Here is a 22,879-nt window from a genome sequence, read left to right as displayed (position 1 = left end):
CAGGTTTTTTATATTCTTCTTGACATAGTCTACACGTGTTCTCTTTGTTCTCTTACACTCTCCCTCTCTTCTTCCTTTGTCTTGCTAACTTCTTCCCTTGTCACAAAATTTTTACATGTGGGGAACAGTAAGATAACACAGTATAGACTAACTAATAGAAATTTCCTGCAGATGTGTCACGTATTTCTAATTAGTGGCTTTTCCATGTTCTGTAGGGGTTGCTCAAACTAGAATTGAATACTCAAAACATTTCCTCCATCTATAAATATATAGTGAGCTTGTGCTGTATCACATTTCCCTGGGCTCTGTGGTTATAAAGGAAAGATCCACTTAAAATGCTCTTGATGCACCCAGGGCAGCCCTTGTTTCTAAATGGCAGCTGTGTTTAACTTTTTCTGGGTACAGTTAATACCCATTGAGACTTTTTTTTTTCTTTTCTTTGATAAATTTTATGTCACAGCAATCTGGATTTAATGTTGCTCTAATCTCACATTGTAATGTAACGACAATGAAATGATTCTCACGCCGGTCTACAGAGAATCTGTGCTAATGCCATTAAAATGTGCTTACCGAATCAAAACAAATGCAGAATTAGCATATGGAAAGTGTGTTTATGTGATTATAATGTTTCAGCAATATGAGATTACTGTAGGAAGCAACTAATCCAAACCTAGGGGGACTTCCCATTACAAGGCCATTAAAATGACACAATGACTGAAGCGCACGTTTCAGATGGGAAAAGCGGAAACATAAATCTTGTCATCAGTATTCAGGCAAAACATCTATTGAATTCAGTGGAGTTTTTACCAGAGTCAGGAATGCAACACCGTGACCTTTTTAGTAGCAAGTCTCTTTTCTCTTAACAATACCTGTAGGAAAAATATTTACTTCACCAGCATTTGATAGTTGGCTAATGGTGAGAGTTGTATTTTATGCACCATACAGTTGGCGGTTATAAAGATCTATCCAAAGTTTATTACAAAAATGATAAGGTAGTGTTTCACGGCTTTTGTGAAATAATACAAATTTTGATTACATCTTAAAGCAGTTTTCTCATTTTTTTAGTCTGAATTTGTAGTTTCCAGGAAATATAATTTATCTCTCTCTTTATACAACACTCAGAGCTGAGAAGTCTTGGTCTGTGCAGGAGCTCCTTGGCAATACCGCCACATAAATAAGTGATTTTCGAAACCAAAATAGCTGTTATTGCCAAATATGAGCCTACCTGTTTATCTTCTGTGATAGAAATCAGCATGTTTTCCCATCCCCACAGACTGGGTTAAGATTAAGGAAATATAATTCACATATCCTGTGTAAAGCCATCTGAAATATATTTGTCTTGTTCTGGATTGTTTCTTGGCTTGCTCCTTAGTCCATGGAAGGAGGATGACATTAGAGAAAGTGACTTCTGTCCTATTATAGGCATTCAAAATAAGCTGGATGAATTGCCTATAGATATGTCCTTCCATCTCCAGATGGTTGTTCTGTAGTAGACATACATCATTTAAATGGCTAAATGAGGTGATATGAATGCAGTCCTTGGTGTATGAAAGAAAGTTCTGTGTAAAACATGGCATGCAAATCATGAGTAACTCACACAAACAGGGATTCCTGTAGTAACATATACTTCCTTAATCAAGTAGGAATCCTGATTCCATTTGAAAGCTATTTGCACCTAAAATCTGTTTTAAAAAGACATAATTCTGATTCCATCAAGTGAATCTTACTAGGAATAATGTATCATATGTATATAATAATATCATATCATATCATAATGTATCATAACCAGGGCAGGCTCTTTATATGAATGACAGTATGGAAGATATCACAACAGTGGTTACAAAAATAATTCCAGTCACAGGTTGTTGCCTGTCTTTATTTTTTCTTTAATTAGGAGTGGTGGGTTTCTAAAACTGTGTCAGTTAACAGGAACAGGCATTAATAATAATACATTTTTCATGAAGATAAAATTAGGCCTACTTTAAATGCTGTTTGTGTGAGTTTCCATTTTTTGTGATGCTTCTTATAAATATAAAAATACTTGGCCTCAGTCAAAAGGTTCAGTAAATTCTGTATGTGAGCTGTAATCTGAAATCTAGTTTAAAAATCAACAAGTTGGTGTCTGCTGCAAGAAAAACCTGGCATGGGAACTGGTAATTGATTTGTGTCAAGCTTTAGCAAAAGAAATTAAATACTTATGTATTTAGTTGTATATAGGTTTGGGTTGCTAACTTACTAAATGGATTGGAAAATTGTCAGTGAACATGGGGAAAGAGAAGTGTGAGCCTAATGTAGAGGGTAGTTATCACTCTTTGCTGTCAGGGTTTTAGTGAATGCCATAGTGTAGATATTTAACATTAAAAATAAGAGGGGGCAAAAAAATAAAGCAAAGGTAACGCTTAGAATTGTGTCAGTTGCTTTGCTGTGCATATAAGAATGACTCAGATCATTGAACTTTCTCCAAAATAGTGGGTTGCTCTATATAGAGCACCAGCCTTCTTCAAGGATGGAATTAATGACTGTTTAATTGAATTGCAGCTAGGAGCAGTTTCTGACTAAGACAGGTATTTTGCTTTTAATTATTTGTTCAAGAATAATATTTTCTGAAATCATGCACTTCTTAATCTGTTTGGAAGAAAAATAAATCATCCTATTAATCAGCCAGCAGTCTGTTCTATGAGAGTAATTTATTTTTCTACCTTCTCAAACAAGTTAACATGCTAGTCCAGGAACAAAATTCCTAAAAGAACAGATCTTCTTAATCTGCATTTACACAAGGCAAGTAAACATAGTCAGTCAGTCATTTCTCTTTTTTATGGATGGCCAACTCTTCATATTACAATGAGCACCAGCACTGTAGACTTCACTGGGCAGGCAATAGCTGCCTTTTCCAGGGGCTGGGTCACTTTTGTGCATTGGTGCTCTGACAGTGACTGCTTCTCATGAGATCAAAGTATCCCCAAAGAGATCTTGATGTTCCTGTGCCCTTTGATATGTAGAGTTCAGTGCCCTTCAGATTTCAGTTTTTCTGTCATCCTGGTAGATTAACTTTAGCAGTTAAAAGGAAAATGTCCTCTGAGGGCTTTACCAGTAACAAACCCATGTTTATGACATTATTCACTAAAAGGGAGGCAGAAATGGGAAAGACCTCTCTCTTTAATCAATAATGCATGCTCTAGTTAGTCCTTTCCTCTGGACATGATTAAACATGTATTTTGTTTCATAACTCATGATTTTGGTTGACTGGGGATTTTAACTATATATCCTCAAGCCTTTGTGACTAGCATCTGGAAGATCTAACATGAACTAACAAAAACCCAAAATCCCAATGGGGAGAGCTGCAGTTAATTTTAACCTGCAGTGAGTTAGGCCAGATTGGCACAGGGACTTTGACATGACCCAACTGCAGACTGTAGTTTGTCAGTGTTTGTCACTGCTTGTTTGAAGTTTTGAGAAGTAACATTTTTCATTGATATTAAAGATTAATTTAAAAGTGTCTGAGATGCTGAGCCACATGTAAATTGTTAGATTAAGGTCTGTTCTTAACTGGCAAAATATTTGCCCACTGAAGCACTTTGGGTTCTCCACCGCTGTTTGTGGACTGTGTTGTATCTTTGGTGGCTGTTGTCAGCCGTAGAGGAGTGGTGCTGGGCTGTTCCAGACCTCCAGAGCACAGCTGGTAGGAGAACCTGAGTCCTGCTGAAGCCAGAGGAGCAGATTATCACCCCCACCCATGCATCATTCCACATAGACAGGGGCAGGCAAGGTGCCCAAACAGCGACTGCTTCCTTGGTATGTGAGAGGGATACTGAGTTTTGGAGGCCAGAGATAAATATACTGAACATACCAGTAAGGAATATTCAGCCTTAGTGCCAAGTGTGTTCATCTGGTGGCTGAAGCTGACAAAATTTGACAGCTGCTGAAGAGCAAAAAATCCTAAATGAACATACAGTGGTTTTATTAAATAGGAAACATTTATCTTAATGATACTGACTGCAGCACAATAAATTATGACAATTTCCATGTACTGGAATGTGGTGTGTTTATGTTGCTGGAGTACTGATCCAAGCACAGTTGGGTAAAATTAATGCCTTGTTTTTCATATTGGCCACCCTGCTACAAACAGCTTTTGGAAACATCCCAGCAAACACACACAGAGTGTAGGTACATGTGTTAGAGGGAGGAGGGATTTCAGAAATTGCCTGAGATAACACTGCTCTTTCTGAAATGTTTTTGTTTCCTTTCTTCTTTCCCAGACTCCTTTTGGATCTGATTTTTTTCCCCCTTTGTTAAAGAAAAATGCCTTCCTTGAGTGGAAAAGTGCAGACTGTCTTGGGCCCTGTGGAGCCAGACTGTCTTGGCTACACATTGACTCATGAACACTTGATTATGAACTACAGCAGCTGCTTCTGTCCACCTTCTCCAGGCCAAGAGCCTTTGTCTAATGGGCCCATTGAGATGAAGAACTTGTTTTGGATTAAGCAAAATCCCTACAGCCATAAAGAAAACCTTCTTTTGTATCAGGAGACAGATGCTGTGAGGGAGGAGCTGCTGCATTTTAAAGCAGCAGGTGGTGGGACGATTGTGGAAAACACAACTACAGGGATTGGCCGGGATATGAATGCTTTGAAGAAACTTGCTGAAGAAACTGGAGTTCATATTATTGCTGGTGCTGGGTTTTATGTGGATTCCACTCATTCTTCTCAAACACAGGCCATGACAGTGGAGCAGGTAAGTCTTAACCTTTGCTTCAGTGCCTCTGTCCTGTGAATTACCCCTGGGTAAGCCAAAGTTGGAGAGAAGTTCCAGTAAAATTATGGAATACAGAGGTGCTCAGCATAGAAAATGGGAACAGCATTACTGCTTGTGTGTAATATCTGGAGCAACACTACTTTAATGTCCTTGGTTTGTCTGTCAGAATTTCCAGTTCTTAAGCTCCATTTTCTCTGAGGGATTTGTTATAATGCAACAGTAAAAGGAAAATATAGTAGTTCATGTGTGGACATTTGGTACACCACAAGCTATCTTGAGTTTTTACTATTTTTTAAGGAAGGAGTTTATCCTTGCTACCTCTTCTGTCACTTTTTCTGGCTAATTGCTTTCCATTGAATTTACCCAGTATTCTTTTAAAAAGCATAAATAATTGCAGTATTTATAAGATAATTGTAAATCACTGCTCAGACTGTGTGTTATAGCTCTCTTCTCTATCATTTGTCCAGGCTTTTCAGGGCATAGTCTACATCAGCATGTTTGTACAGTGACTAAGACAATGTGTTAATAATAGCTGAGGTCCCCAGATGTTCCTGTAATAATAAATATTCATCTTTTAATAAGAAAATCTGGTGATGAGGAGAAGAGGGAATGGAATTCTCCAAGGTAGGAGTCTGTGAATGTGTATGAATAGAGCTGACAATTTTTTTTTAAATCTGTCACAGTTTACAAATGAGTCAAATTAATTTTAAAATCAATGATCAAAACTTGAGCAGTGCTGCCAACAAAACTGGACCCAAGCTGGCCCTAACTGTACTCAAGAGTACTGCTTTTCCTAAATGTTCTTCCATTGCTTGAAATACAAATAGATACAAATAGCATGGACACAAATAGATTTCTCAAGGCAAAGGTTTCCCTTCTGTGTTTGATGGACTGATGGAGACCCACAGATAACCTCTACTCAGTACTTAGAAGTTTTGCCATCATCAGTGCCATGTTGTGCTCTCAGTTCTGAATGTATGCTTAAGATCTATGGCCTATTCTGGGAAAGAAAAACTAAAGTTTTTATAACAAAGTAGTTTTATTAAGAGATTCTGATGGGTTTTGTCTATGAACACTCTAAAGCAGGCTAATTTTGATCCTCTATATTTGTCAAATGAGCTTTTTTTTGTAGTTGTGAAGTCAGCAGATCTCCTGTTGTTTTACATTGGCATTCCCATAAGCATGTTTTGCCTTAAACTTGTCTCTTCAGGATGCTTGCCAGAGTTTCTCTCTTCCCTACATGTATGACAAGGTTTCCTTATTCTCTGATCTCTTGTTTTGCAAAAATTACATTGAATTGTGTCTAAAGCCAATTCAGGAGTGCAAGGCAAAGGTTTTGGAATAAACTAACCTTTTTTTTTTCCAAGAAAAATTAATATCTGACTAAATCAGAGGTCAAATTACATGTAGACCAGCTTTCTTGGCAAACCTTGACAAATATGGGACTGGATACTGTTAAATTGATTTGTTTCTGTGTTTATTTTGGTCTTAGTGAATGGCTAGCATAACATTAGTTGACAGAAACCAGATTTTAACTGCAGTGTTTTCACACTCCCAGCTGTTAATTAGATAAGTTCAGAAAGACCTCGGGAGCATAACTGGCCCAGCATCCATAAGCCAAATTTGATGCTATTTAATGCAAATAGTAATAATAGCCAACAATCTCATTTTCCTGTTCTCTAGCTGACAGAGATTATTGTTGATGAAGTACTCAAAGGAGCAGATGGGACTAATATCAAGTGTGGTGTGGTGGGAGAAATAGGTTGCTCCTGGCCTTTGACTCCCAGTGAACACAGAGTGCTTCAGGCCACAGCAGAGGCTCAGGCCCAGCTCGGGTGCCCTGTTATCATCCATCCTGGCAGGAACAGCGACTCCCCTTTCCACATCATCCGCATCTTGCAGGAGGCTGGGGCTGATGCTTCCAGGACAGTCATGTCTCACCTTGACAGGTAAGGAGAGTATTCTGCTGGGCTTCCTGGGGTACTGCCACACCCACTGGGGTTTTGCAGAACTACACTGGGAAAAGGTGACATAGAGTGTTACCCTCAAGTTAATTGACTCAAAAATAAATGCTTATATAGAGCTTAATCTGCCTCCTCGTTGACTGCACTACAGTCAGGATCAGGTTTTAGATTCACATTGATAAAGAGATTTTGGTGCTTTAAGTGCTGTCTTTGAAAACCTGGCAGAGGGATTAGGAATAATTGTAGCCACATTTTAAAAATGGGAATTTCATTAATTTGTATCCCTGCACAAATCTCTGTATTTACAAAGCATTGGACATTGAGCAGCTCTCACTAAATGGGGTGGGAAGTTGCTGGGCGTCCAGTGTTTTTGAAAGCTGGGTCACTCTTAATGGCCTTGCCAAAATCTCACAGAAGCTAATGGAGATTTCCTTAATTTGGCTGGAGTCTGGATCAAAGCAAAAGGCATATTTTTAATATGGTTCTACTACCAGAGAGAGGAAGTACTGCTTGAAAAGAAAATAGTTGGGTTTTGGATAGTCCATAGCATAGACCAGATAGTTAACTTTTAGGTTCCTTGAGAACAAAAGCCAGGAGCTCCACGTGAGGCACAGAGAAAAATTGTGATGCTTTTCTGTCTCCAGTTTAGAAATATAGCCTCTGTTACCAAATCAGTTTTGTATGACCTTGTCTTACTCATGGTGAGTTGGAGTATGTCCAAGCATTGATTAGTTTGGCCAGTTGCTGAATAATGGAGACTATTTGTGGTCATATGATTCTCAGCAATTGGATTGTTTGCCCTCAGTGTGAATGTAATACAGGAAACAGTACTGTGCTCCAAATTTCTCATGGTTACAGACTCTAAGAGCTTGCAAATCGAGCTACAGGTGTTTGTTATTCACACAGAGCTCCTTGTTCTACTAGATGATTTTAGGAGCATAAAATTCATGCCATGAAATTATATTTGAATATTTATAAATGACTTCCTTTTTGTATTTACCTGTGTTACACAGTATCTATAGCTGTATTTTCAACCCCTTTTTGAGAAAAAACTGGTTACTTAAATCTTCAATGAAAGAGGACTGAGCAAGCTGCAGGTATCAGTACTTACACAGCCATTTTGATACAACATAAACATACAATGATGGCTTTTTGCCTCTTATACACTGTTGTAAATTGTTGAATTAAATAATTAATTTATGGAAATTAAGCAGTATAAGTAGAAAAACAGAGGTGCAGTTTCAATAACAACCGCTGATGCACAATTTGACATTTCCTTTTATCTCTTTCTATCATTACTTTCACACATTCAGGTTGGCACTTGCTGTAACATAAACTACTGTGAAGTTTGGCTTTGCAATGTGCATTTAACATTTTAAGTCTCCTCCAGTAAGAAAAATCCATGTGGGAGCATCCCAGTCCCTTAAATGTGAGATAAATTTGTACATAGCTCCATATTTCATGTCTGCATTTCACATAGACAGAATGGTAGTTTTCCAGTGGATTTACAATTAAATGGTAAAATTAAAATGCTGTCTACCATGTCTTGCAATTTAGTACCTTAAAAAAAGGTAGCAGTTCCACATAGTGGAACTACAGTGTACTAAAAGGCTGGAAGCAAAAGCTATTGAGCCTCTTCTTTAGTCATTTGTTAGGGGTTAAGGTTATAAAGGAGATCCACATCTTGACTTAACTCACTTGAGTAATTTCTGTTTGAAGTCTCACAGCAACTGTTACAAATTCAGGGCAACATTACAGTTTGGTGTCTGTCCCCAGGGTATTTATGGCTGAGTTCCAATTTAGAGGGTGCTTCACCATGTCCCATCTCCTTTTCCATGAGCTCAGAGCTGTTCAGGGACAGTGTTGCCCAAACACCCAATTCCAGTTGAGAGATCAGCAATTTGAACTGGGAACTGCTGCTGTTGCTGTATCCTTGTGGCTCACTGTGGGACCCAGTGGCTGAGGAGATGAAGTTCTCTGGCTCTTCATTGGGATAGAACACCCAAAAGCATGACACTAACAATAGTTTTTAAAAGCAACTGTTCTGGCTGTGAATTTGAAATAGACTGTTGGGTGCTTTTGCCACCTGCACAGGATTGAAGACTCTTGGCGATTGTCTCCCTGTGAACTGAGCTGGGCTGGATCTAAAATAATCTGTTCTTTTGCTCTGCACTTTGAAAACTCATTTGGTGATAAATGTTCAGTCTCTGTAAACTGTAACATTTATTTTAAAATAACATTTTTTATTAATTACAGTTGGCAAGTCTTACACTCCTGCTGATGGCAGGCTTGTTTGAACATGGATTTTCTTCTCTCAACCCATCTGTTCCTCCTACTTGATCTGTAGTTAAGTCATAATATTGAAATTATGACATCAGTCATTTCCATAGTAACAGACTGTGATGTAATTGTATAAGGTAAAACTGCTTTGTGACATCAATATCTGCAATAATAAAAAATCCCCCACAAACTACTGCCCTTTTGGTTTCCTTTGCTGCTGTTGTGGAAATGTGGTTTCTTCTTAAACAAAAAAAATAAATTGTGTGGCAGCTACAAAGATAAAATTGTATCACTTGAGTGTTTTTGTTTTTCTTTGAACAGCTTATACACTTGGTAAAAATGGTTCAAAGAAAACCCAAAATATTCCAGAGAACTCTTATTTCTGTTGCTGTTCTTTTCTGAATGAGTGAGAGGTGCTAGAAGCTTTGTTCCTTCACTTTTCAAATCTGTTGCAAAGCCCATGTCCCAGATACTCACAGTGCCATTATGTATTTTGGTGAGAGTGTTTCCTTAAGGCCTTCTGGCCAGATCCCAGTGCAAACAATGATATATTGCTGTTCTAATGGCAATCTAGAAACATCACTGTACAGAATAGAAACTAAAGACAAAGTTGTATATTGCTGGTGTGTGATGGATGAAACAAGCCCTGGGTGAAGCTGTCTTCTGTAACTCTTTTGGGAAAGTAAATCTGTCTTGTGTGAGTAATCCATTGTCTTTTTTTTTTTTTTTTTTTTATTATCACTATGAATTAACCTCCTCCTTAAATGTCCTTCCGTGTTAGGTTGTCTGTTGAGAGGGTTAATGATATCAAAAGTAACTTTTCTGTTTCCATTTAAAGATTACTGGAGAGGCTTTCATTATTTCATGGGGAAAGAGTTGGTTTTGTTTTGGTTTTTAATGCATGAAATCTCAAATGAATGTAAGAAGGACAATGCTGTGTATCACCTTAAGCTGCATGTGTCAAACAGGAGTTCTGTTTCTCAAATGGGTGAATTACACAATAGATTATTTGTTTTTTTCCTTGAAAGTGGGAGATCACAAAGTACCTGTCCTTATACTATAAGATATTTTATTCCTGCTACAGTGCTGACTCTGACTTACATGTGTTCTGCAGGACCATATTTGATAAAAAGAAACTTCTGGAATTTGCTAAGCTTGGATGTTACCTAGAGTACGACCTGTTTGGTACAGAGTTCCTTCACTACCAGTTCCATCCAGATATTGACATGCCCAGCGACAATGAGAGAATTGCAAGGTATCTGCTCCCATGCAGCTTTAGCTATAGCATGCCCATTGATAAAAAATATTATTGATAAAAAAATACTTGTTTTAAGACCATCACAGAGTGATTCTGCTTGTTGTTCAAAACTGTCTTCTGTCATGCTGAAATAATGCCATTTTCCCCTGCTGCTGTCACACAGTTAGAGCAGCATGTATCATTTCTTCTTTCTGAGAGGAAGATGCAGAGTCACAGTGTTGTAGGAAGTTACTTGAGAAGATTAAGAGCTTTTTAAACTTTGTTCTCTTTCCTAATTCCATGCTGATCTGGTCGAATTTATACAGTGTGTAAAAAGGAGAAGGCTGACAATACTGCATTTATGTTAGGATTAAGTATTTCTGTTTGAAACATAGTATTGGAAACTTAGTGCTGCTACTAAACATCATCTGAGCCTGTTTTATCTCCTCACTGGTTTGCTAACCCAGCAAAACTCACTGGTTGTTTTGGATGGATTTGTGCTTCCATCCTGGAAAACTGCCTTTTTTCTTTCAAGCACTTTATCACCTTTCCTCCCACCGTCCTTTTGCCCTTTCTCTGTTTTGAAGGATGTGATTCCTGTCTCTTCAGAGCTTCCATTCTCCTCACACTCACTCACAATGTGAAAATATTGGTCCCACTGGCAGGGTACCTCTTCCCTGCTTCTCATCAGCACCTGCAGTCTCAGCTCAGCTGCACGGCCAATCTGTTGTGCTGTGCTAACACAAAGTTTTGCCAAGGAGATACATTCTGTACAGAAACTGTCTGAGAGAAGGTAGGATCAGCTGGGAACGGACACCTCACTCCTTCCACTCCATCTGGAGGTGTGATGCTGCCATGCTGTTTGTCCACAGTGTGTGTGAGCAGTGAAGTGGCAGGTGCCTGAGGGGTGGGTTGCCATCCTGCCTGTGTCTTTTTACCTTCCAGAGTCACAAACAGTTCTTTCACTCTCCTTGATGAGAAAGATTTTATGAGCTTTCCCTTACATCTCAGACATAGTTTCCCTCCTCCTCATTGTCAGATTAATCTTGAAACTAATCTGTTTTCAAACTGTTCTCTCCTAAGAAGGTGCTGTGGCTATTCTTCCACCCTCCCAAGCATTTGCTGCTGCTTTTCACACTAGAAATTGTTTCTCTCTTAGCAATGCTCTCAGTCTTGCACTCGGTATTTTAAACTGTTGCAAGGAATTCACAGTTTTCCCATTTAGAATGAGTAAAGCTGCTTTCTCTGCTGTGCCTCCTGCCCTCTCCTGTGCCATGGAAAGTCAGCATCTCTGGAAGCACTGGGGAATATTTAGAGAGGACTGGACTAGGCCTTGGTTAACAAGTGCATGTTCAACTGTGGCAGAGTTTTCATTCCATCCATGATGCTTGCTCAGCCACCCTCATCTCTCCTGAAACTCTCTAGTGTCTGAGTATTTCTTGCAGCAGGCTGTTCAAAGGAAGAAAAGATGAAAGGTTTGTCTTCTCATTGCACAGTGTGAGTGTGTGTATTTGTGTTATATCAGTGGACTAAGGATGGCTGGGGCAATCTCTTTAGGATTTTGTTTTGTGAAACAGCACCACAGAAGTAGAAACCAAATTGACCTCTAAATGAAAATACTGAATAGAAAATACTTGTTCACATCTTTTTTGCTTAAAACACAAACTTCTGTAGTCATAACATACCTACTTAACTCATTTTAGCTGTCTGTGTACTTCAGCATTTAGGCTGCAGTCTGCTGCCAATGCAAGCAAAACACTGACTTGTGTTCTGGAGCAATTTGGAGTCAGAAAGTAATAACTATATATAAAGGAATGAGCAAAAAGGAGCAATGGATACAGAATGGAAAGGATCATATGCCTTCCCAACCCATGAAATGAGTCCCATATTAAAGGAGGTGATTCTAATAATATGTTTGGTCAGCAAAAACTTAGTCCCTCTAGTGCCATTACTTTTACGTTCTGGTTGGCATGTGGTTTTTCTGTATTTCAGACTGGAGGAGATTCTTGTGATGTTGTAAGACTATGGTTTGTGCCACACAGTGCACAATACTACACAATGTATGATGGGTTTTTGAAAAACAATACGTTTTACCAAATTCTGTCCTTTTTGCCTTCTTTCCACTGCCCATGCTGATTAGGTGCTGCTGCATGTAAATACCTGTAATAAAACCTGTCAGTAAGAGCTTTCAGATACTGTGTGGGTACTTGTAAGGCTAGGTTTTGTTTTCTTGCTGATCACAGCATTGTCAGGAAGGTAAGGATTAGGATTTCAGAGTGCTGGCAAGTGATGGAATTGGAGGCCTTCCTGAGGAATGAGCACTTTCCAGGGCTGGTTTGTCAGTCCCTGCCACTTCAGTGCTGTAATCCTCTGCCAAAATAAATGGAAGCTTACTGAGAAACTTGACAGTCATGCAGTACAGGAGTATAGACATCCACATAACACAAATGCTAAGGAATGAGCTGATCAAGGGAGTAAGGCTACCTGAATGAAATGTGAAAAAGAAGGACTTGGAGTAGTCCTGCTACAAGAGTGTGACCAGAAGGATTACTTCTTTTTCCAAGCTGACTTGTCATTTTGCCAAGGCTGTTTAGCTGCACTGCCATATTAATTAATGCCCCTTATTTCCTGGTATGTGCTGTGCCATGCCAGTCTTTGTCTTCTTTAATGAACATCTTTGCAATGTGTTTTGATGATAACTGTCTATATGGAGTATGATACTGGCAACTTCAACTTTTTATTAACCTGCTTTGCTAAATGGGATTCAACCAAAGATCTGAAAGTATTAATGTTATTGAGCCAGGCTCCTTTACAGACCTGTCATGCACAGAGTCTGGTCATTAGCAAATGTAACGGGACCAGCCTTGTGACAGCAGCAAAAAGTAACCTGCTGAGAAGGAATTTATGTAGGAAATTTATATAAAACCTGTGTCCCATGCATGGTGATGCTGAAGTTCTTGAATTCCTCTGTGGAATTAATGGGTCTGAAAATGCAAAGTCATGTGCCAAAAGCAAAGATATACTTCTCCATTTCGATATAAATGGTGGTGTGTTTTCAGAGGTGGGATATTTTTCATGCAATAAAAAATGTATTTTATTTTCAGATAAATGTAAGGAGTAAATGCTCTGAGCACCTAAGTATTTGGTGTTATAATACAGTCCAGCAGTACAGTAATGTAAGAAATGGAAATGCTTTTACATGAGAACTTCCACTGACAGGGATTCTTCCAACTTTTTGTAGGATTCGTATGCTGATTGAAGAAGGCTATGAAGACAGAATTCTGATGGCTCATGATCTGCACACCAAGAACAGGCTGATGAAATATGGAGGTCATGGATATTCACATATCCTAAAAAATATAGTTCCTAAAATGCTAATTAGAGGCATATCCCAAGATAAAATTGATAAAATACTCCTAGCAAATCCCAAGCGGTGGTTGACTTTTAAGTAGGAACAATGAATAAATATGCCTGATTTATAAGGAAACTTAATAAAATTCAGATTTCAGTAGAACAGTCATTTAAAAAAAATTTCTGAAAAACTCAATGCAAACAAACTAATTGTAACTTTTCTTTTTAATTAGAGCATTAAAACTGTATATGGTCTCTACATTTTCTCCCTTCTAAAAGTTTGCTCATGAATGATTTACTGAATATGAGCCTACCTACAGAATCTTTTCAACTGAAATTTTAAAATAATTGTTTCAAAAGCATAATCTAATACTGTTACTGATTGTTATCTTCAAACTACTTCTGAAGATGTGTCACCTGGAAGGAAATTTCCTTGGAAGGAATTTATGGTTTTCAGTTAAATTTCCTGTCTTCAGGGGCTGATTTTAATCCTTGTAATACCGTCAATCTTCTCATTATCCTCATATTCTTTGAGTAATACTTGATTGAAAGGTCTGGAAGTTCTAATTAGCTTCCATTGACAAGAGAAGGCAAGAGGAATCTCAAATCAAAAAAAGATAAGATTTCTTTCTAGTTTAACAATTTACTTAATTGTAAGTGAAAATGTAGAAAATACATTGAAAAATATATTTTTGAATAAAGCATTTTGATCACCTCTTAAAGTATGTGCGGTATTATTACAGATGTCTTTTTCTAATTGCATTAATTTTTTATCACGAACTTGGAGTCTCACAGCAATCATGTAAAACTTGACACACACCAGCTTCTTTTTGTAAGGATGCAACACCAGCACTCAAAATATATTACATAATACAGTTTTAATGAGTTGTATTAGTTATAACAAAGGTTGTGATATAAGTCTTTACAAATCAGTATATCAAGATATGATGAAAAAGGAAGAAATGTTTGCCTTATATGTGGTTTTCACATAAAGTGTGTTCTTTGCTCTTGTCTAACTTTAACCAGGGCAGGTGATTTATCCAAAAAATGGTGTTATCCAATAGCAGTGGTAGCCTGATTTCAGAAGCTTCTTCAAATTTGACCATGTATGTCTCGTAGTATTGAGCTTTACCAATACACACCGTGGTGAATGCACACTGCAGGTTGTGAATGATCCCTAGCTCTAGGTGCAGGACTGCTGGACACCACTCAGGGAATCTCTAGCTACACTGCTGTGGGAGTGCAGGGCCAGCAACAGCAACGGTGGAGGAGCAGACAAGTCAGGGACACATCAGGTACTGAAATAATCACCTCGTAGAAATGAAACAGGAGTAACCACTACAATGCACAGACATGAGCTGGCACTTTGTCATAAGGTAGAAGCATTGCCCATCTGGTGAGATAATACACAAGCAGCTGGCAGCACCATGTCCCCTTGTAAACCCTGGATGAGTTTGCCTGGCGATCCTCTCCGCAGCCTGGGCTCGCTCGGCGTTTGTTTTGAATCGAACGACTCAAAGCAGAAGGAGGAACACGTTCTGTTTGAGAAAAGGTTCACTCATTCAAACGAGATTTTTAGGGCAATGTGTAAAATCCCTATCAGACTTTTGCTGAGTAGCCAGCACTGGAGAGCTTTTTTTGTCAGAGTGGCAGACACTTTGGAAATTTTAGTGCAGATAAATCTAAGTTTGTACCCTTATTACATTAGACAAGGTTGCTTGTGACAGAATATATGAAATAGCAGTGCTAGGGGTAGCCTCTGTTACTCTTTAATGATTTACAGAAATGTTACGTTGATTTTTCCAAAAGGTAAAAATAAATAACATAACAAACTGTGCTAAAGAAATTTAATAATCTTGCTGAAATTTAGGTTTAGAATGAAATCTGAAAGTTTTAACCTAAGAGAAATAGACTCCCAAAATCAAAGCAAATAATAAATCCATTTTCTGAATAAAAAAAGATCTGTGGACATTACTGCTATGACTGATTTTAAAGCATTTTTATAACTATGTATCTCTGTTTAGTTTATTCTCCAAGCCATTAATCCTCTATATGGATTAAGCTTCTTTGAGACTTTATATATCTATATCTATATCTATATGAATGAGAAAAATAGGTTTTATAACACACCTTTTTTTTGCATGTAAATATCTGCTTCTTTCTTTGCATATGTGTTATCATTTTTGGTAAAATGCTTCTCTGTGTCCATCTCGTAGGCACACCTTACACAAACTGGTACTAGCTTCCATGGAAAAGGTCTGTGTGACAGCATTTTCTCATGTGTCAGATCTCCCACTCTTCCTTTGTTGGAAAAACCCCACTGACTTCAGTGAGACAAGACACCTAAGACAATAAAGGTCATCTGTATTCCTATGAAATTCTAGTGGAACATCTGCAGTATATTAATCCATAACTACTTTATTAAAAATAGAACCCAGGTACAGACTAAGTGCTAAAAGACTAATGAAGACTAATTGCTGCAAAGAAAACACTCCGCCTCTTAGTCTGATGGTATGGATGCCAGGCTTTCTAAATATTTACACAACTAACCATCAACAATGGGCCTATAATAATTGACTAAATATATATTTACATGTATACAAATTAAAATCCCTTTTCCACTAATAGCAGTTAGCCATTTGCTTTGGTGGAATCAGGGATATGGTCCAATAGAATAGCTTGTCAACTGTTATATTCTAAAGGGGAAAATTGTGTTTCTTCTGTCATTTTCTTTTAGAGGACAGCTAAGGGAAAGACAAAATTTAAATAACTCCACTGGATTGATTTTTATGTTAAAAATCTAATGTAAACTTACAAAACAGAAACATTTGAGTTAAGGCTTAAAGCTGATTAGTTTCTAGTTTTAAGTGGAAGGGTAAGAAAAGTACAAGGCAAACAATTTCTTTGCAGAGAGAAAGTATATTTTGATTACCTCTTCCTTTTATTGTAAAATCATTCCTCACCACACTATGAGTGGACTCCAAGCATCATTGTTAGCAGGTAAGTCACAAGAACCAAAGCTGAAGTATGGATAAAGCAGCAAGATCATAACACATCAAAGTATCATATACACTGAAGAAATAACTCAGTGTCCTTAGGTGGGCTTTCCTTGCCTATAAAAATCTGATCTATGCAGAACTTCATTCACATGGACACGTAACAATGAGGAAGTATTTGCTTTGGCGGAAGTGGATCGCACATCTGCTTAACTTGGTTTGTGGTTTTTAACATAAGGTTTCTCTGTGTTGTACAGATGTGAATCAGGTAGCATTCAACATTTCCCCCCACTGCTGAGGTGTTCAGTGGTCACTCTCTGCTGGGGTGCTTGTTTCATTGACTTTTGCCACACAATCCATCGCTTAGAAGAGCAGGCTTCGTTTCTCGACTGGTTTGGTGGGTCTTTTTACTCATTATCAGTCAGCATAAATAATAAATCCAGAAAATGTGCTGTATTTGTTGTTGTTTCCTCCATGTGCTTTTCCTCCATCTAATTTGATGTACACTTCATCTCCTGGCTCCAGGTGAAGGACCACGCTGTTACTGGCGTAGTCGTAGTTCTGATCAGCATCCTGAGCGATCGCACTAGCTCGAACCTACATGAAATACAGAACCACTGGTTAAGAAAACTCAGGCAATTTTTCCTGCCTGCTGAAATTAAAGCATATCCTCGAAGTTTCATTCAACATGCATGAGTTGCCACTTTAAACATCTGGCAACGTATATTGTAGTTTATCCCTATAGCACTTGCTTATTTTCTCCTGCTGTACTTCTGAAACTAAAGCAATAATATTCTCTTTTCTTGGTCATCTGATGAATACACAAATGCCTGATCTTCTGTAGATGTCTGGAGCCTTCTTATAAATATGTGTAAGAATAGCTGGAGTTGGGAGAACTGGATCTGATCGTGTGCCAGTTTTACATTTGGTGTAACTTTTGTATCAGTGGAACAAGTGATTGACAATGTTGAGGATCCACAGGGAGGCCCACAGGGAGTCCCCAAGATGGACTTTTTCCAGAGGCAGTTTATTGTCATACTAAGCAATAGGATCATGCTGCAAAAAAGAATACAAGAAGTACACCCCCCATACACATGCACACAAGCAATCTGGGTTTGGAAAAACTGCTATGACCACAGTTCAGTAAGTAAACATTTAATTTCACTGTGTTTTAAGAGATGCACTTTTGAAAAATCACAGGCAAGTCACTATTTGCTGTAAGAGTTTTTGAAATTTACAAGTCATTGAGGGCATTTCATTTGCAACTTTCCCTTAAACATAGTTTTTTTCCCATTTCTCCCTTGGTATTCCACTACTGATTAAATTTGACATTTCTTGCAAACTGAAAATAATCTGTAATTTCAAGATATATGTTGGTTTTCAGCAATGAACGGCCTGTGCCATTGTAAGTCTCCAAATCATTTATATATAATTTGACTCTGTTTGGTAAAATATTTAAACATGGTTGTATCTGATTTATTTCAGTGTAACACGTCATCTGCTTGTTGCTTGTCTTTGTTCTAGCGTAGTTACAGAGCAGTAAATGATTTAGTGGCATTGCAAATCTGAACTAAGTAATAATGCATGACTTGGCGTACTATATGTGGGATTTTTTCTGCTCTGAACTGAAAAAAATAGGCTATAAGTCACAATTTTCCATGGATTCCTTTCAAAGTTTACATGATAAATTTCCAAATTAAATTTTCATGTGATATGATTTCACATTAATATTGAAATGTTAAAAAGGAGGGGGTTCTTTTACCATGCAGGATCTTATGGCATTATGCAGCTTAAAAATCACAGTAGGTGGAAATTCTTTATGCATCCTGTAAGAACAGTGAGAAAGGCTGCAAAGGCTTGCAAAGCTGTGACAGGCTGCAAATTTAAACTGATACATGGCATGATGATAAACCCCGACTATTTCAGGACTTCTTGGTCCTGACTTGCCTGGTATTGTTTACAGAGGTGATCTCTTTTGCTAATTTTCTAAGCAATAATTATTCTAAGTGCTGGGTGTTTCCTTTGGAATTGTGACTGGCAGGGCAGAGTTGAAGGCTCTGGACCATTAACCCTGGAAAGATCTTCCAGAGAAAATAATGGACTGAGGTGGTTGCTGGCAGTGGAAATGGAAAGAGCAGGTGGGGAGGAGTGAAAAGGCCACAGACAAGGTAGAAGAACTTTCACATGGAACTAGGATCTTGCATAATGGTGAGAAAAGTGGTTTAAAGGACTTTTCAAATTCCTGTTTACTTCCTAATGAAATGCTGCTTTGTGGATTTGTATAAAATCTTGTGGATGGTAGGGGAGAATTTGAATTACATCAGTGACAATCCTAAGGAAGTCAGCAGTCAGCATGGGGACACTGGCTACAACAGCAATGGATATTTCATTTTTAAGATTCTACACAATACATACTGGCTGGAAAAAAGAAAAAGATTCTGGAAACTGAAAGTCTAGAAACAAAAATGCAGATGTTACTGCCCTGTGTGTAGCAGCAAAGGTCCTGTATGCTATTCCTAGTGGCTTTACCTTCTTGCTTGGTTAGCCAGAACAATTTCTTTTTAAAGCCTAGGAGAACAGTCTCAAATAAATTCTCCTCAAATGAATGGAGTGTACTGCTGCAAGAGGGCAAATGCATCTCAAAATTAAAGCATTATGAGACAATACGTTTCACAAGTTCCATGTAAGTCCTTCCATGAAGCTATGCTCTCAGCCTGCACACACATCCCTAAGCTGTGTCACCTCAGCACTTCCCTGTTCAAGCTTGATAATCATTAAAGCAGACAATGTGGTAACACTGGGGACCTTGAGGTTTCACATATCTATTGCTTAGGAACGCTTTTTTTTTCTGTAAGTCATACAGTTTTCAGTGTTTCTGGGTTTTTCATTGTTAGAGAACATGGGATTTATAATGTTGCCTTTGTCACTCCATTTAACTACTTCCAAAATTTCTGAGCTTCCTTACAAATATTCATAAAGCCTGTCACATCAGCATTTAGTATTTTAAGTATAAATCCTAATCACTCATTGAGGCATTAAAACTGTGGGTCAATTTTAAACCATTGATGTGCAGGTATTTCCCTGAATATCTCATATAGTACATACGAATGTACACATAGAACCTCTCTTTAGGTGGGTTTTTTCTTTCTTCTTTGAATAACTCTGAGTTTGCCTCATGTCTGGCACTGGAAGTACCTATATTTGGAAATGGTTAGACCTCAGGTTCAATTGAATATTTGTAATTGGATGCTTCTTTAAAACTACTGCTATGTACTTATTTTTCAGTGTTCAGGAAAGTAAACACTCTATAAATATGGGTAAAAATAGATCAATTCTTTAATTGTAAGTAAAATTGTATTTCTGCAGTGAAGAATATTGCTTTTGTAAGAAGATATCAAAGTGAATATTATTAGGATGTACTTAGTTTTACTAGTCCTGGTTTATCTGTGGAGACAGTATTTATGGCAGATATTTTCTAATTTAATTAATTGCCACTGATGTCCTCATTATTCCGTTTTCACAGTCCTTCTGAGGAGCCATAAAGAAAAGGTTAAATGGCATATCAGATTAATTTACCGGCGGCCGCGGCTCCCGTGTGCGCTGCGCACAAAGGGCCGCGCTCGGCTGCGGAGGGAACGCGCGAACGAACGGGGCCGTGCGGGCACGGCGGGGACACGGGGCCTGTCACCCCTGGGGACACGCCGGGAGCCGAGCCATGCCCCAGCCCGAGGGCGAACAGCCCGGGGGGAGCGGCACCGCTGGTCCCGAGCTCCCCGAGCCCGCCCTGCGGCCCCGCTGGCCGGGACGGCTCGGGCACAGCGGGACCTGTTGAGCCGCCGCCGGTGCGCGGGGGGCCGGGGTACCGGGACCCGGGAACCATTGGGCACCTCGCACTGTCCCTGGGCATCCAGAGCCCTGAGGGATGGCGCTGCCTCTGAGCGCCGGAGGAATTGGTGCCAGCCTAACCGCGTCTGTTAACTACTCATGGAAAAGGCGCAAAATTGCGAAGGAGGGGTTACAAGGGGGCAATGTAACAGGCAGTGGCTACGTTTATCCTAATTAAAAGGGATGATTCCTCTGTGTTTCAGACTGCAGCATCGCAAGGCCATTAATTATTTCCGATGCCTTCATCCTGCCCAGGGGATGCCGACAGACTCGGGTCCTGCCCGGGCTCCCGGGTGTGCCTCCTGGCCCAGTCCGTCAGCGGCACAGGCCCGCCAGGGACTCAGGTGTGCGGGCGCCGAGCTCGCTCTATTACCAGCTCTCCTGACAGGGAGAAGCAGCCTCGCACCCTCCGGGGCTGAGCGTGTCAAGCCCGGCGCTGCGCTGCGTGGGAGCCCCGTCCCGTGCCGTGGCTGCGTTCCTCCCACCCGCCTCACCCTTTCCCAACAGCACCACCCTCTCCTGGGCTCACCCACCGCCCCTGGCTCCCCTTTCGTGCCGGGGACTTTCCCCTCCCCGAGGAAGCGCCGGGCTCTTCTCGCCCCTGCGGGGGCAGCGCTGTTTGTCCGCCCGCCCCCGCTCCGGTCCCGGCAGAGCTGCGGGCAGCGAGCGCTCCGCGCCCAGGGCGGGCCGGGAGCTGCTGTGCCCGGACAGCGGGCTGGGAGCGGCATCTGCTGCGCGGCTCCCGGAGAGGAGAGCGCGTCGAGTCCGCATTCACCCAGCAGCCCGGGCGGCCTCGGCTTTGCAGAGCACCCGGCCCCTCGGTAGCCTTCGGGTTCCCCGCAGGTTCCCCGCCAGCTGCGGAGAGGCGGCCGCCGGTCCCCATCGCTCCCCTCCCGCCGCCCGGGCTCGGGCTCCGCTCCCCGGCCCGCGCCCGCACCGCCTCCCGCGGCCCCCGGCTCCCCCTCCCCGCCCGCTTCCCGCCCTTCCCGCGCCGCTCCGCCCGCTGCCCGCGAAGTGCCCGCTCCCTCGGGGAACCCCCGTCCTCCGGGGCCCCCTGCCCTCCTGTCCCCGGCTGTCCCCGGCGCGGCGCCCACCTGGTTGTTCTTGCAGAGGTCGGCCCACATGCTGGTGCCGTCGCCGCCCCGCATGAGCACATGGTAGGTGAAGAAGTAGATGCCGGGGATGGAGCAGGTGAACTTGCCGGTGGTGGGATCGTAGTGGTTGCCGAGGTTGGTGACCACGTCGTCGAACTTGAGCACCTCGTAGCCCTCGTGCTGCCGCTTGAGGCCGGCGTAGAAGGCGATTTTGGGCACGGTGCTGTAGGTGGCGGCGCTGATGGCCCCGGCCGCGTTCAGCCCCGGCGCCCCGGGGGGCCCCGGCAGGCCCTGCCGCCCCGGCTCGCCCTTCTCACCCGGCGGCCCCACCGGGCCGGGCGGCCCCGGCTCCCCCGGCGGGCCCCGCGGCCCCGCTTTGCCCGGCCGGCCGGCCTCCCCCTTGGGCCCCTGGATGAAGGTGGGCAGGGACTGCATGAGCCCGCGGTCGGGCGTGGCCGCCGTGCTGGGCGCCTTGGTGCCGCCGTAGGGGTCGCAGACCATGCGGCAGGTGCCGAGCATCTCGTAGTGAGCCGAGGTGCCGGCCGAGCTGACCAGCACCGGGATGAGGATGACCAGCAGCAGCACCATCACCACCCCCAGCGCGCCGGCCGCTATCAGCCGCCGCCTGCTGCCCACCAGCCGGCTCAGCGCAGGGCGATCCTCTTGTCTGCTTTTGGACAAAATCTTGATGGTTGGCGGGGTTCCTCCTCAGAGCCGAAAAAACGCCGAGCCCGCTCGAGCTCGGCTCCCCTGGGGCTCGGCCGCCCTGCCGAGGGCGTCGCGGGGATCCCGCGGGTCGCGGCGCTCCGCTGCGGCCGCTGAGCCGCGGGGCGGGCGAGGGAGCGGAGCGGGAGAGGAAGAGGAGGAAGAGCTGCTGCCGCCGCGCCCCGGCCGCCCGCACTTTTATGCTCCCGCTGGCGATCGACTTTTTTTTTTTTGCAGGCTGTGCCAGTCCGAGTCAACTTTCCCTGGAACTTGCCTTTCCTCTCGCGATCGCCCCGCTCGCCGCCTCGCTCTCTCTCTCCCTCCCTCTCTCTCTCTGTTCGCAGGGATGACAGTCCTCAGCGGGGACGCGCCTCCCGGCCGGCCGGAGCCCCGGTGCCCGCCGCCCTGTGCCCGCGCCGGAGCCGCCGCCGGAGCCGGAGCCGGAGCCGAAGGGAGAGCGGGATCCTGCCCGAGTGCCACCTGCCAGGAGAGGAGGAGGCTGACGAGCGCGCTGGAGCAATTTATAGGCACCCAAAAGCGCAGGGGAAAGGGGAGCTGCTTTGGCATCTCATTCCAGCATCTGCTCTGCTCTTCCCACTCACAGAGAGTTTGGCA

General features: G+C 41.9%; 2 protein-coding genes across 4 annotated transcripts in view; one reads left to right on the top strand and one right to left on the bottom strand.

Annotated features, from left to right (window-relative positions):
* Window positions 1-15,884, top strand: part of PTER (phosphotriesterase related) — a 22,187-nt gene extending 6,303 nt beyond the window's left edge. For all 3 annotated transcript variants that reach the window (XM_005480288.3, XM_005480290.3, XM_074535435.1), the window contains 4 exons: window positions 4,257-4,731; window positions 6,436-6,701; window positions 10,111-10,251; window positions 13,475-15,884. In XM_005480288.3, the coding sequence (XP_005480345.1) occupies window positions 4,300-4,731; window positions 6,436-6,701; window positions 10,111-10,251; window positions 13,475-13,685 (1,050 nt within the window). In that variant the 5' untranslated portion in view covers window positions 4,257-4,299 and the 3' untranslated portion in view covers window positions 13,686-15,884. The remainder of the gene's footprint in view (window positions 1-4,256; window positions 4,732-6,435; window positions 6,702-10,110; window positions 10,252-13,474) is intronic.
* C1QL3 (complement C1q like 3) lies at window positions 14,444-22,879 on the bottom strand. Its single transcript, XM_074535445.1, has 2 exons — window positions 21,560-22,879; window positions 14,444-17,177 (listed from the first exon to the last, which is right to left on the bottom strand). The coding sequence occupies exons 1-2, from the start codon at window positions 22,145-22,147 to the stop codon at window positions 16,998-17,000; spliced, it is 768 nt and encodes a 255-aa protein (XP_074391546.1). The 5' UTR covers window positions 22,148-22,879; the 3' UTR covers window positions 14,444-16,997.

This window comes from Zonotrichia albicollis, chromosome 1 (genome assembly GCF_047830755.1).
Source record: "Zonotrichia albicollis isolate bZonAlb1 chromosome 1, bZonAlb1.hap1, whole genome shotgun sequence".
Classification (NCBI taxonomy): Eukaryota; Metazoa; Chordata; class Aves; order Passeriformes; family Passerellidae; genus Zonotrichia; species Zonotrichia albicollis.
This window is presented reverse-complemented; position numbering and strand designations above follow the sequence as displayed.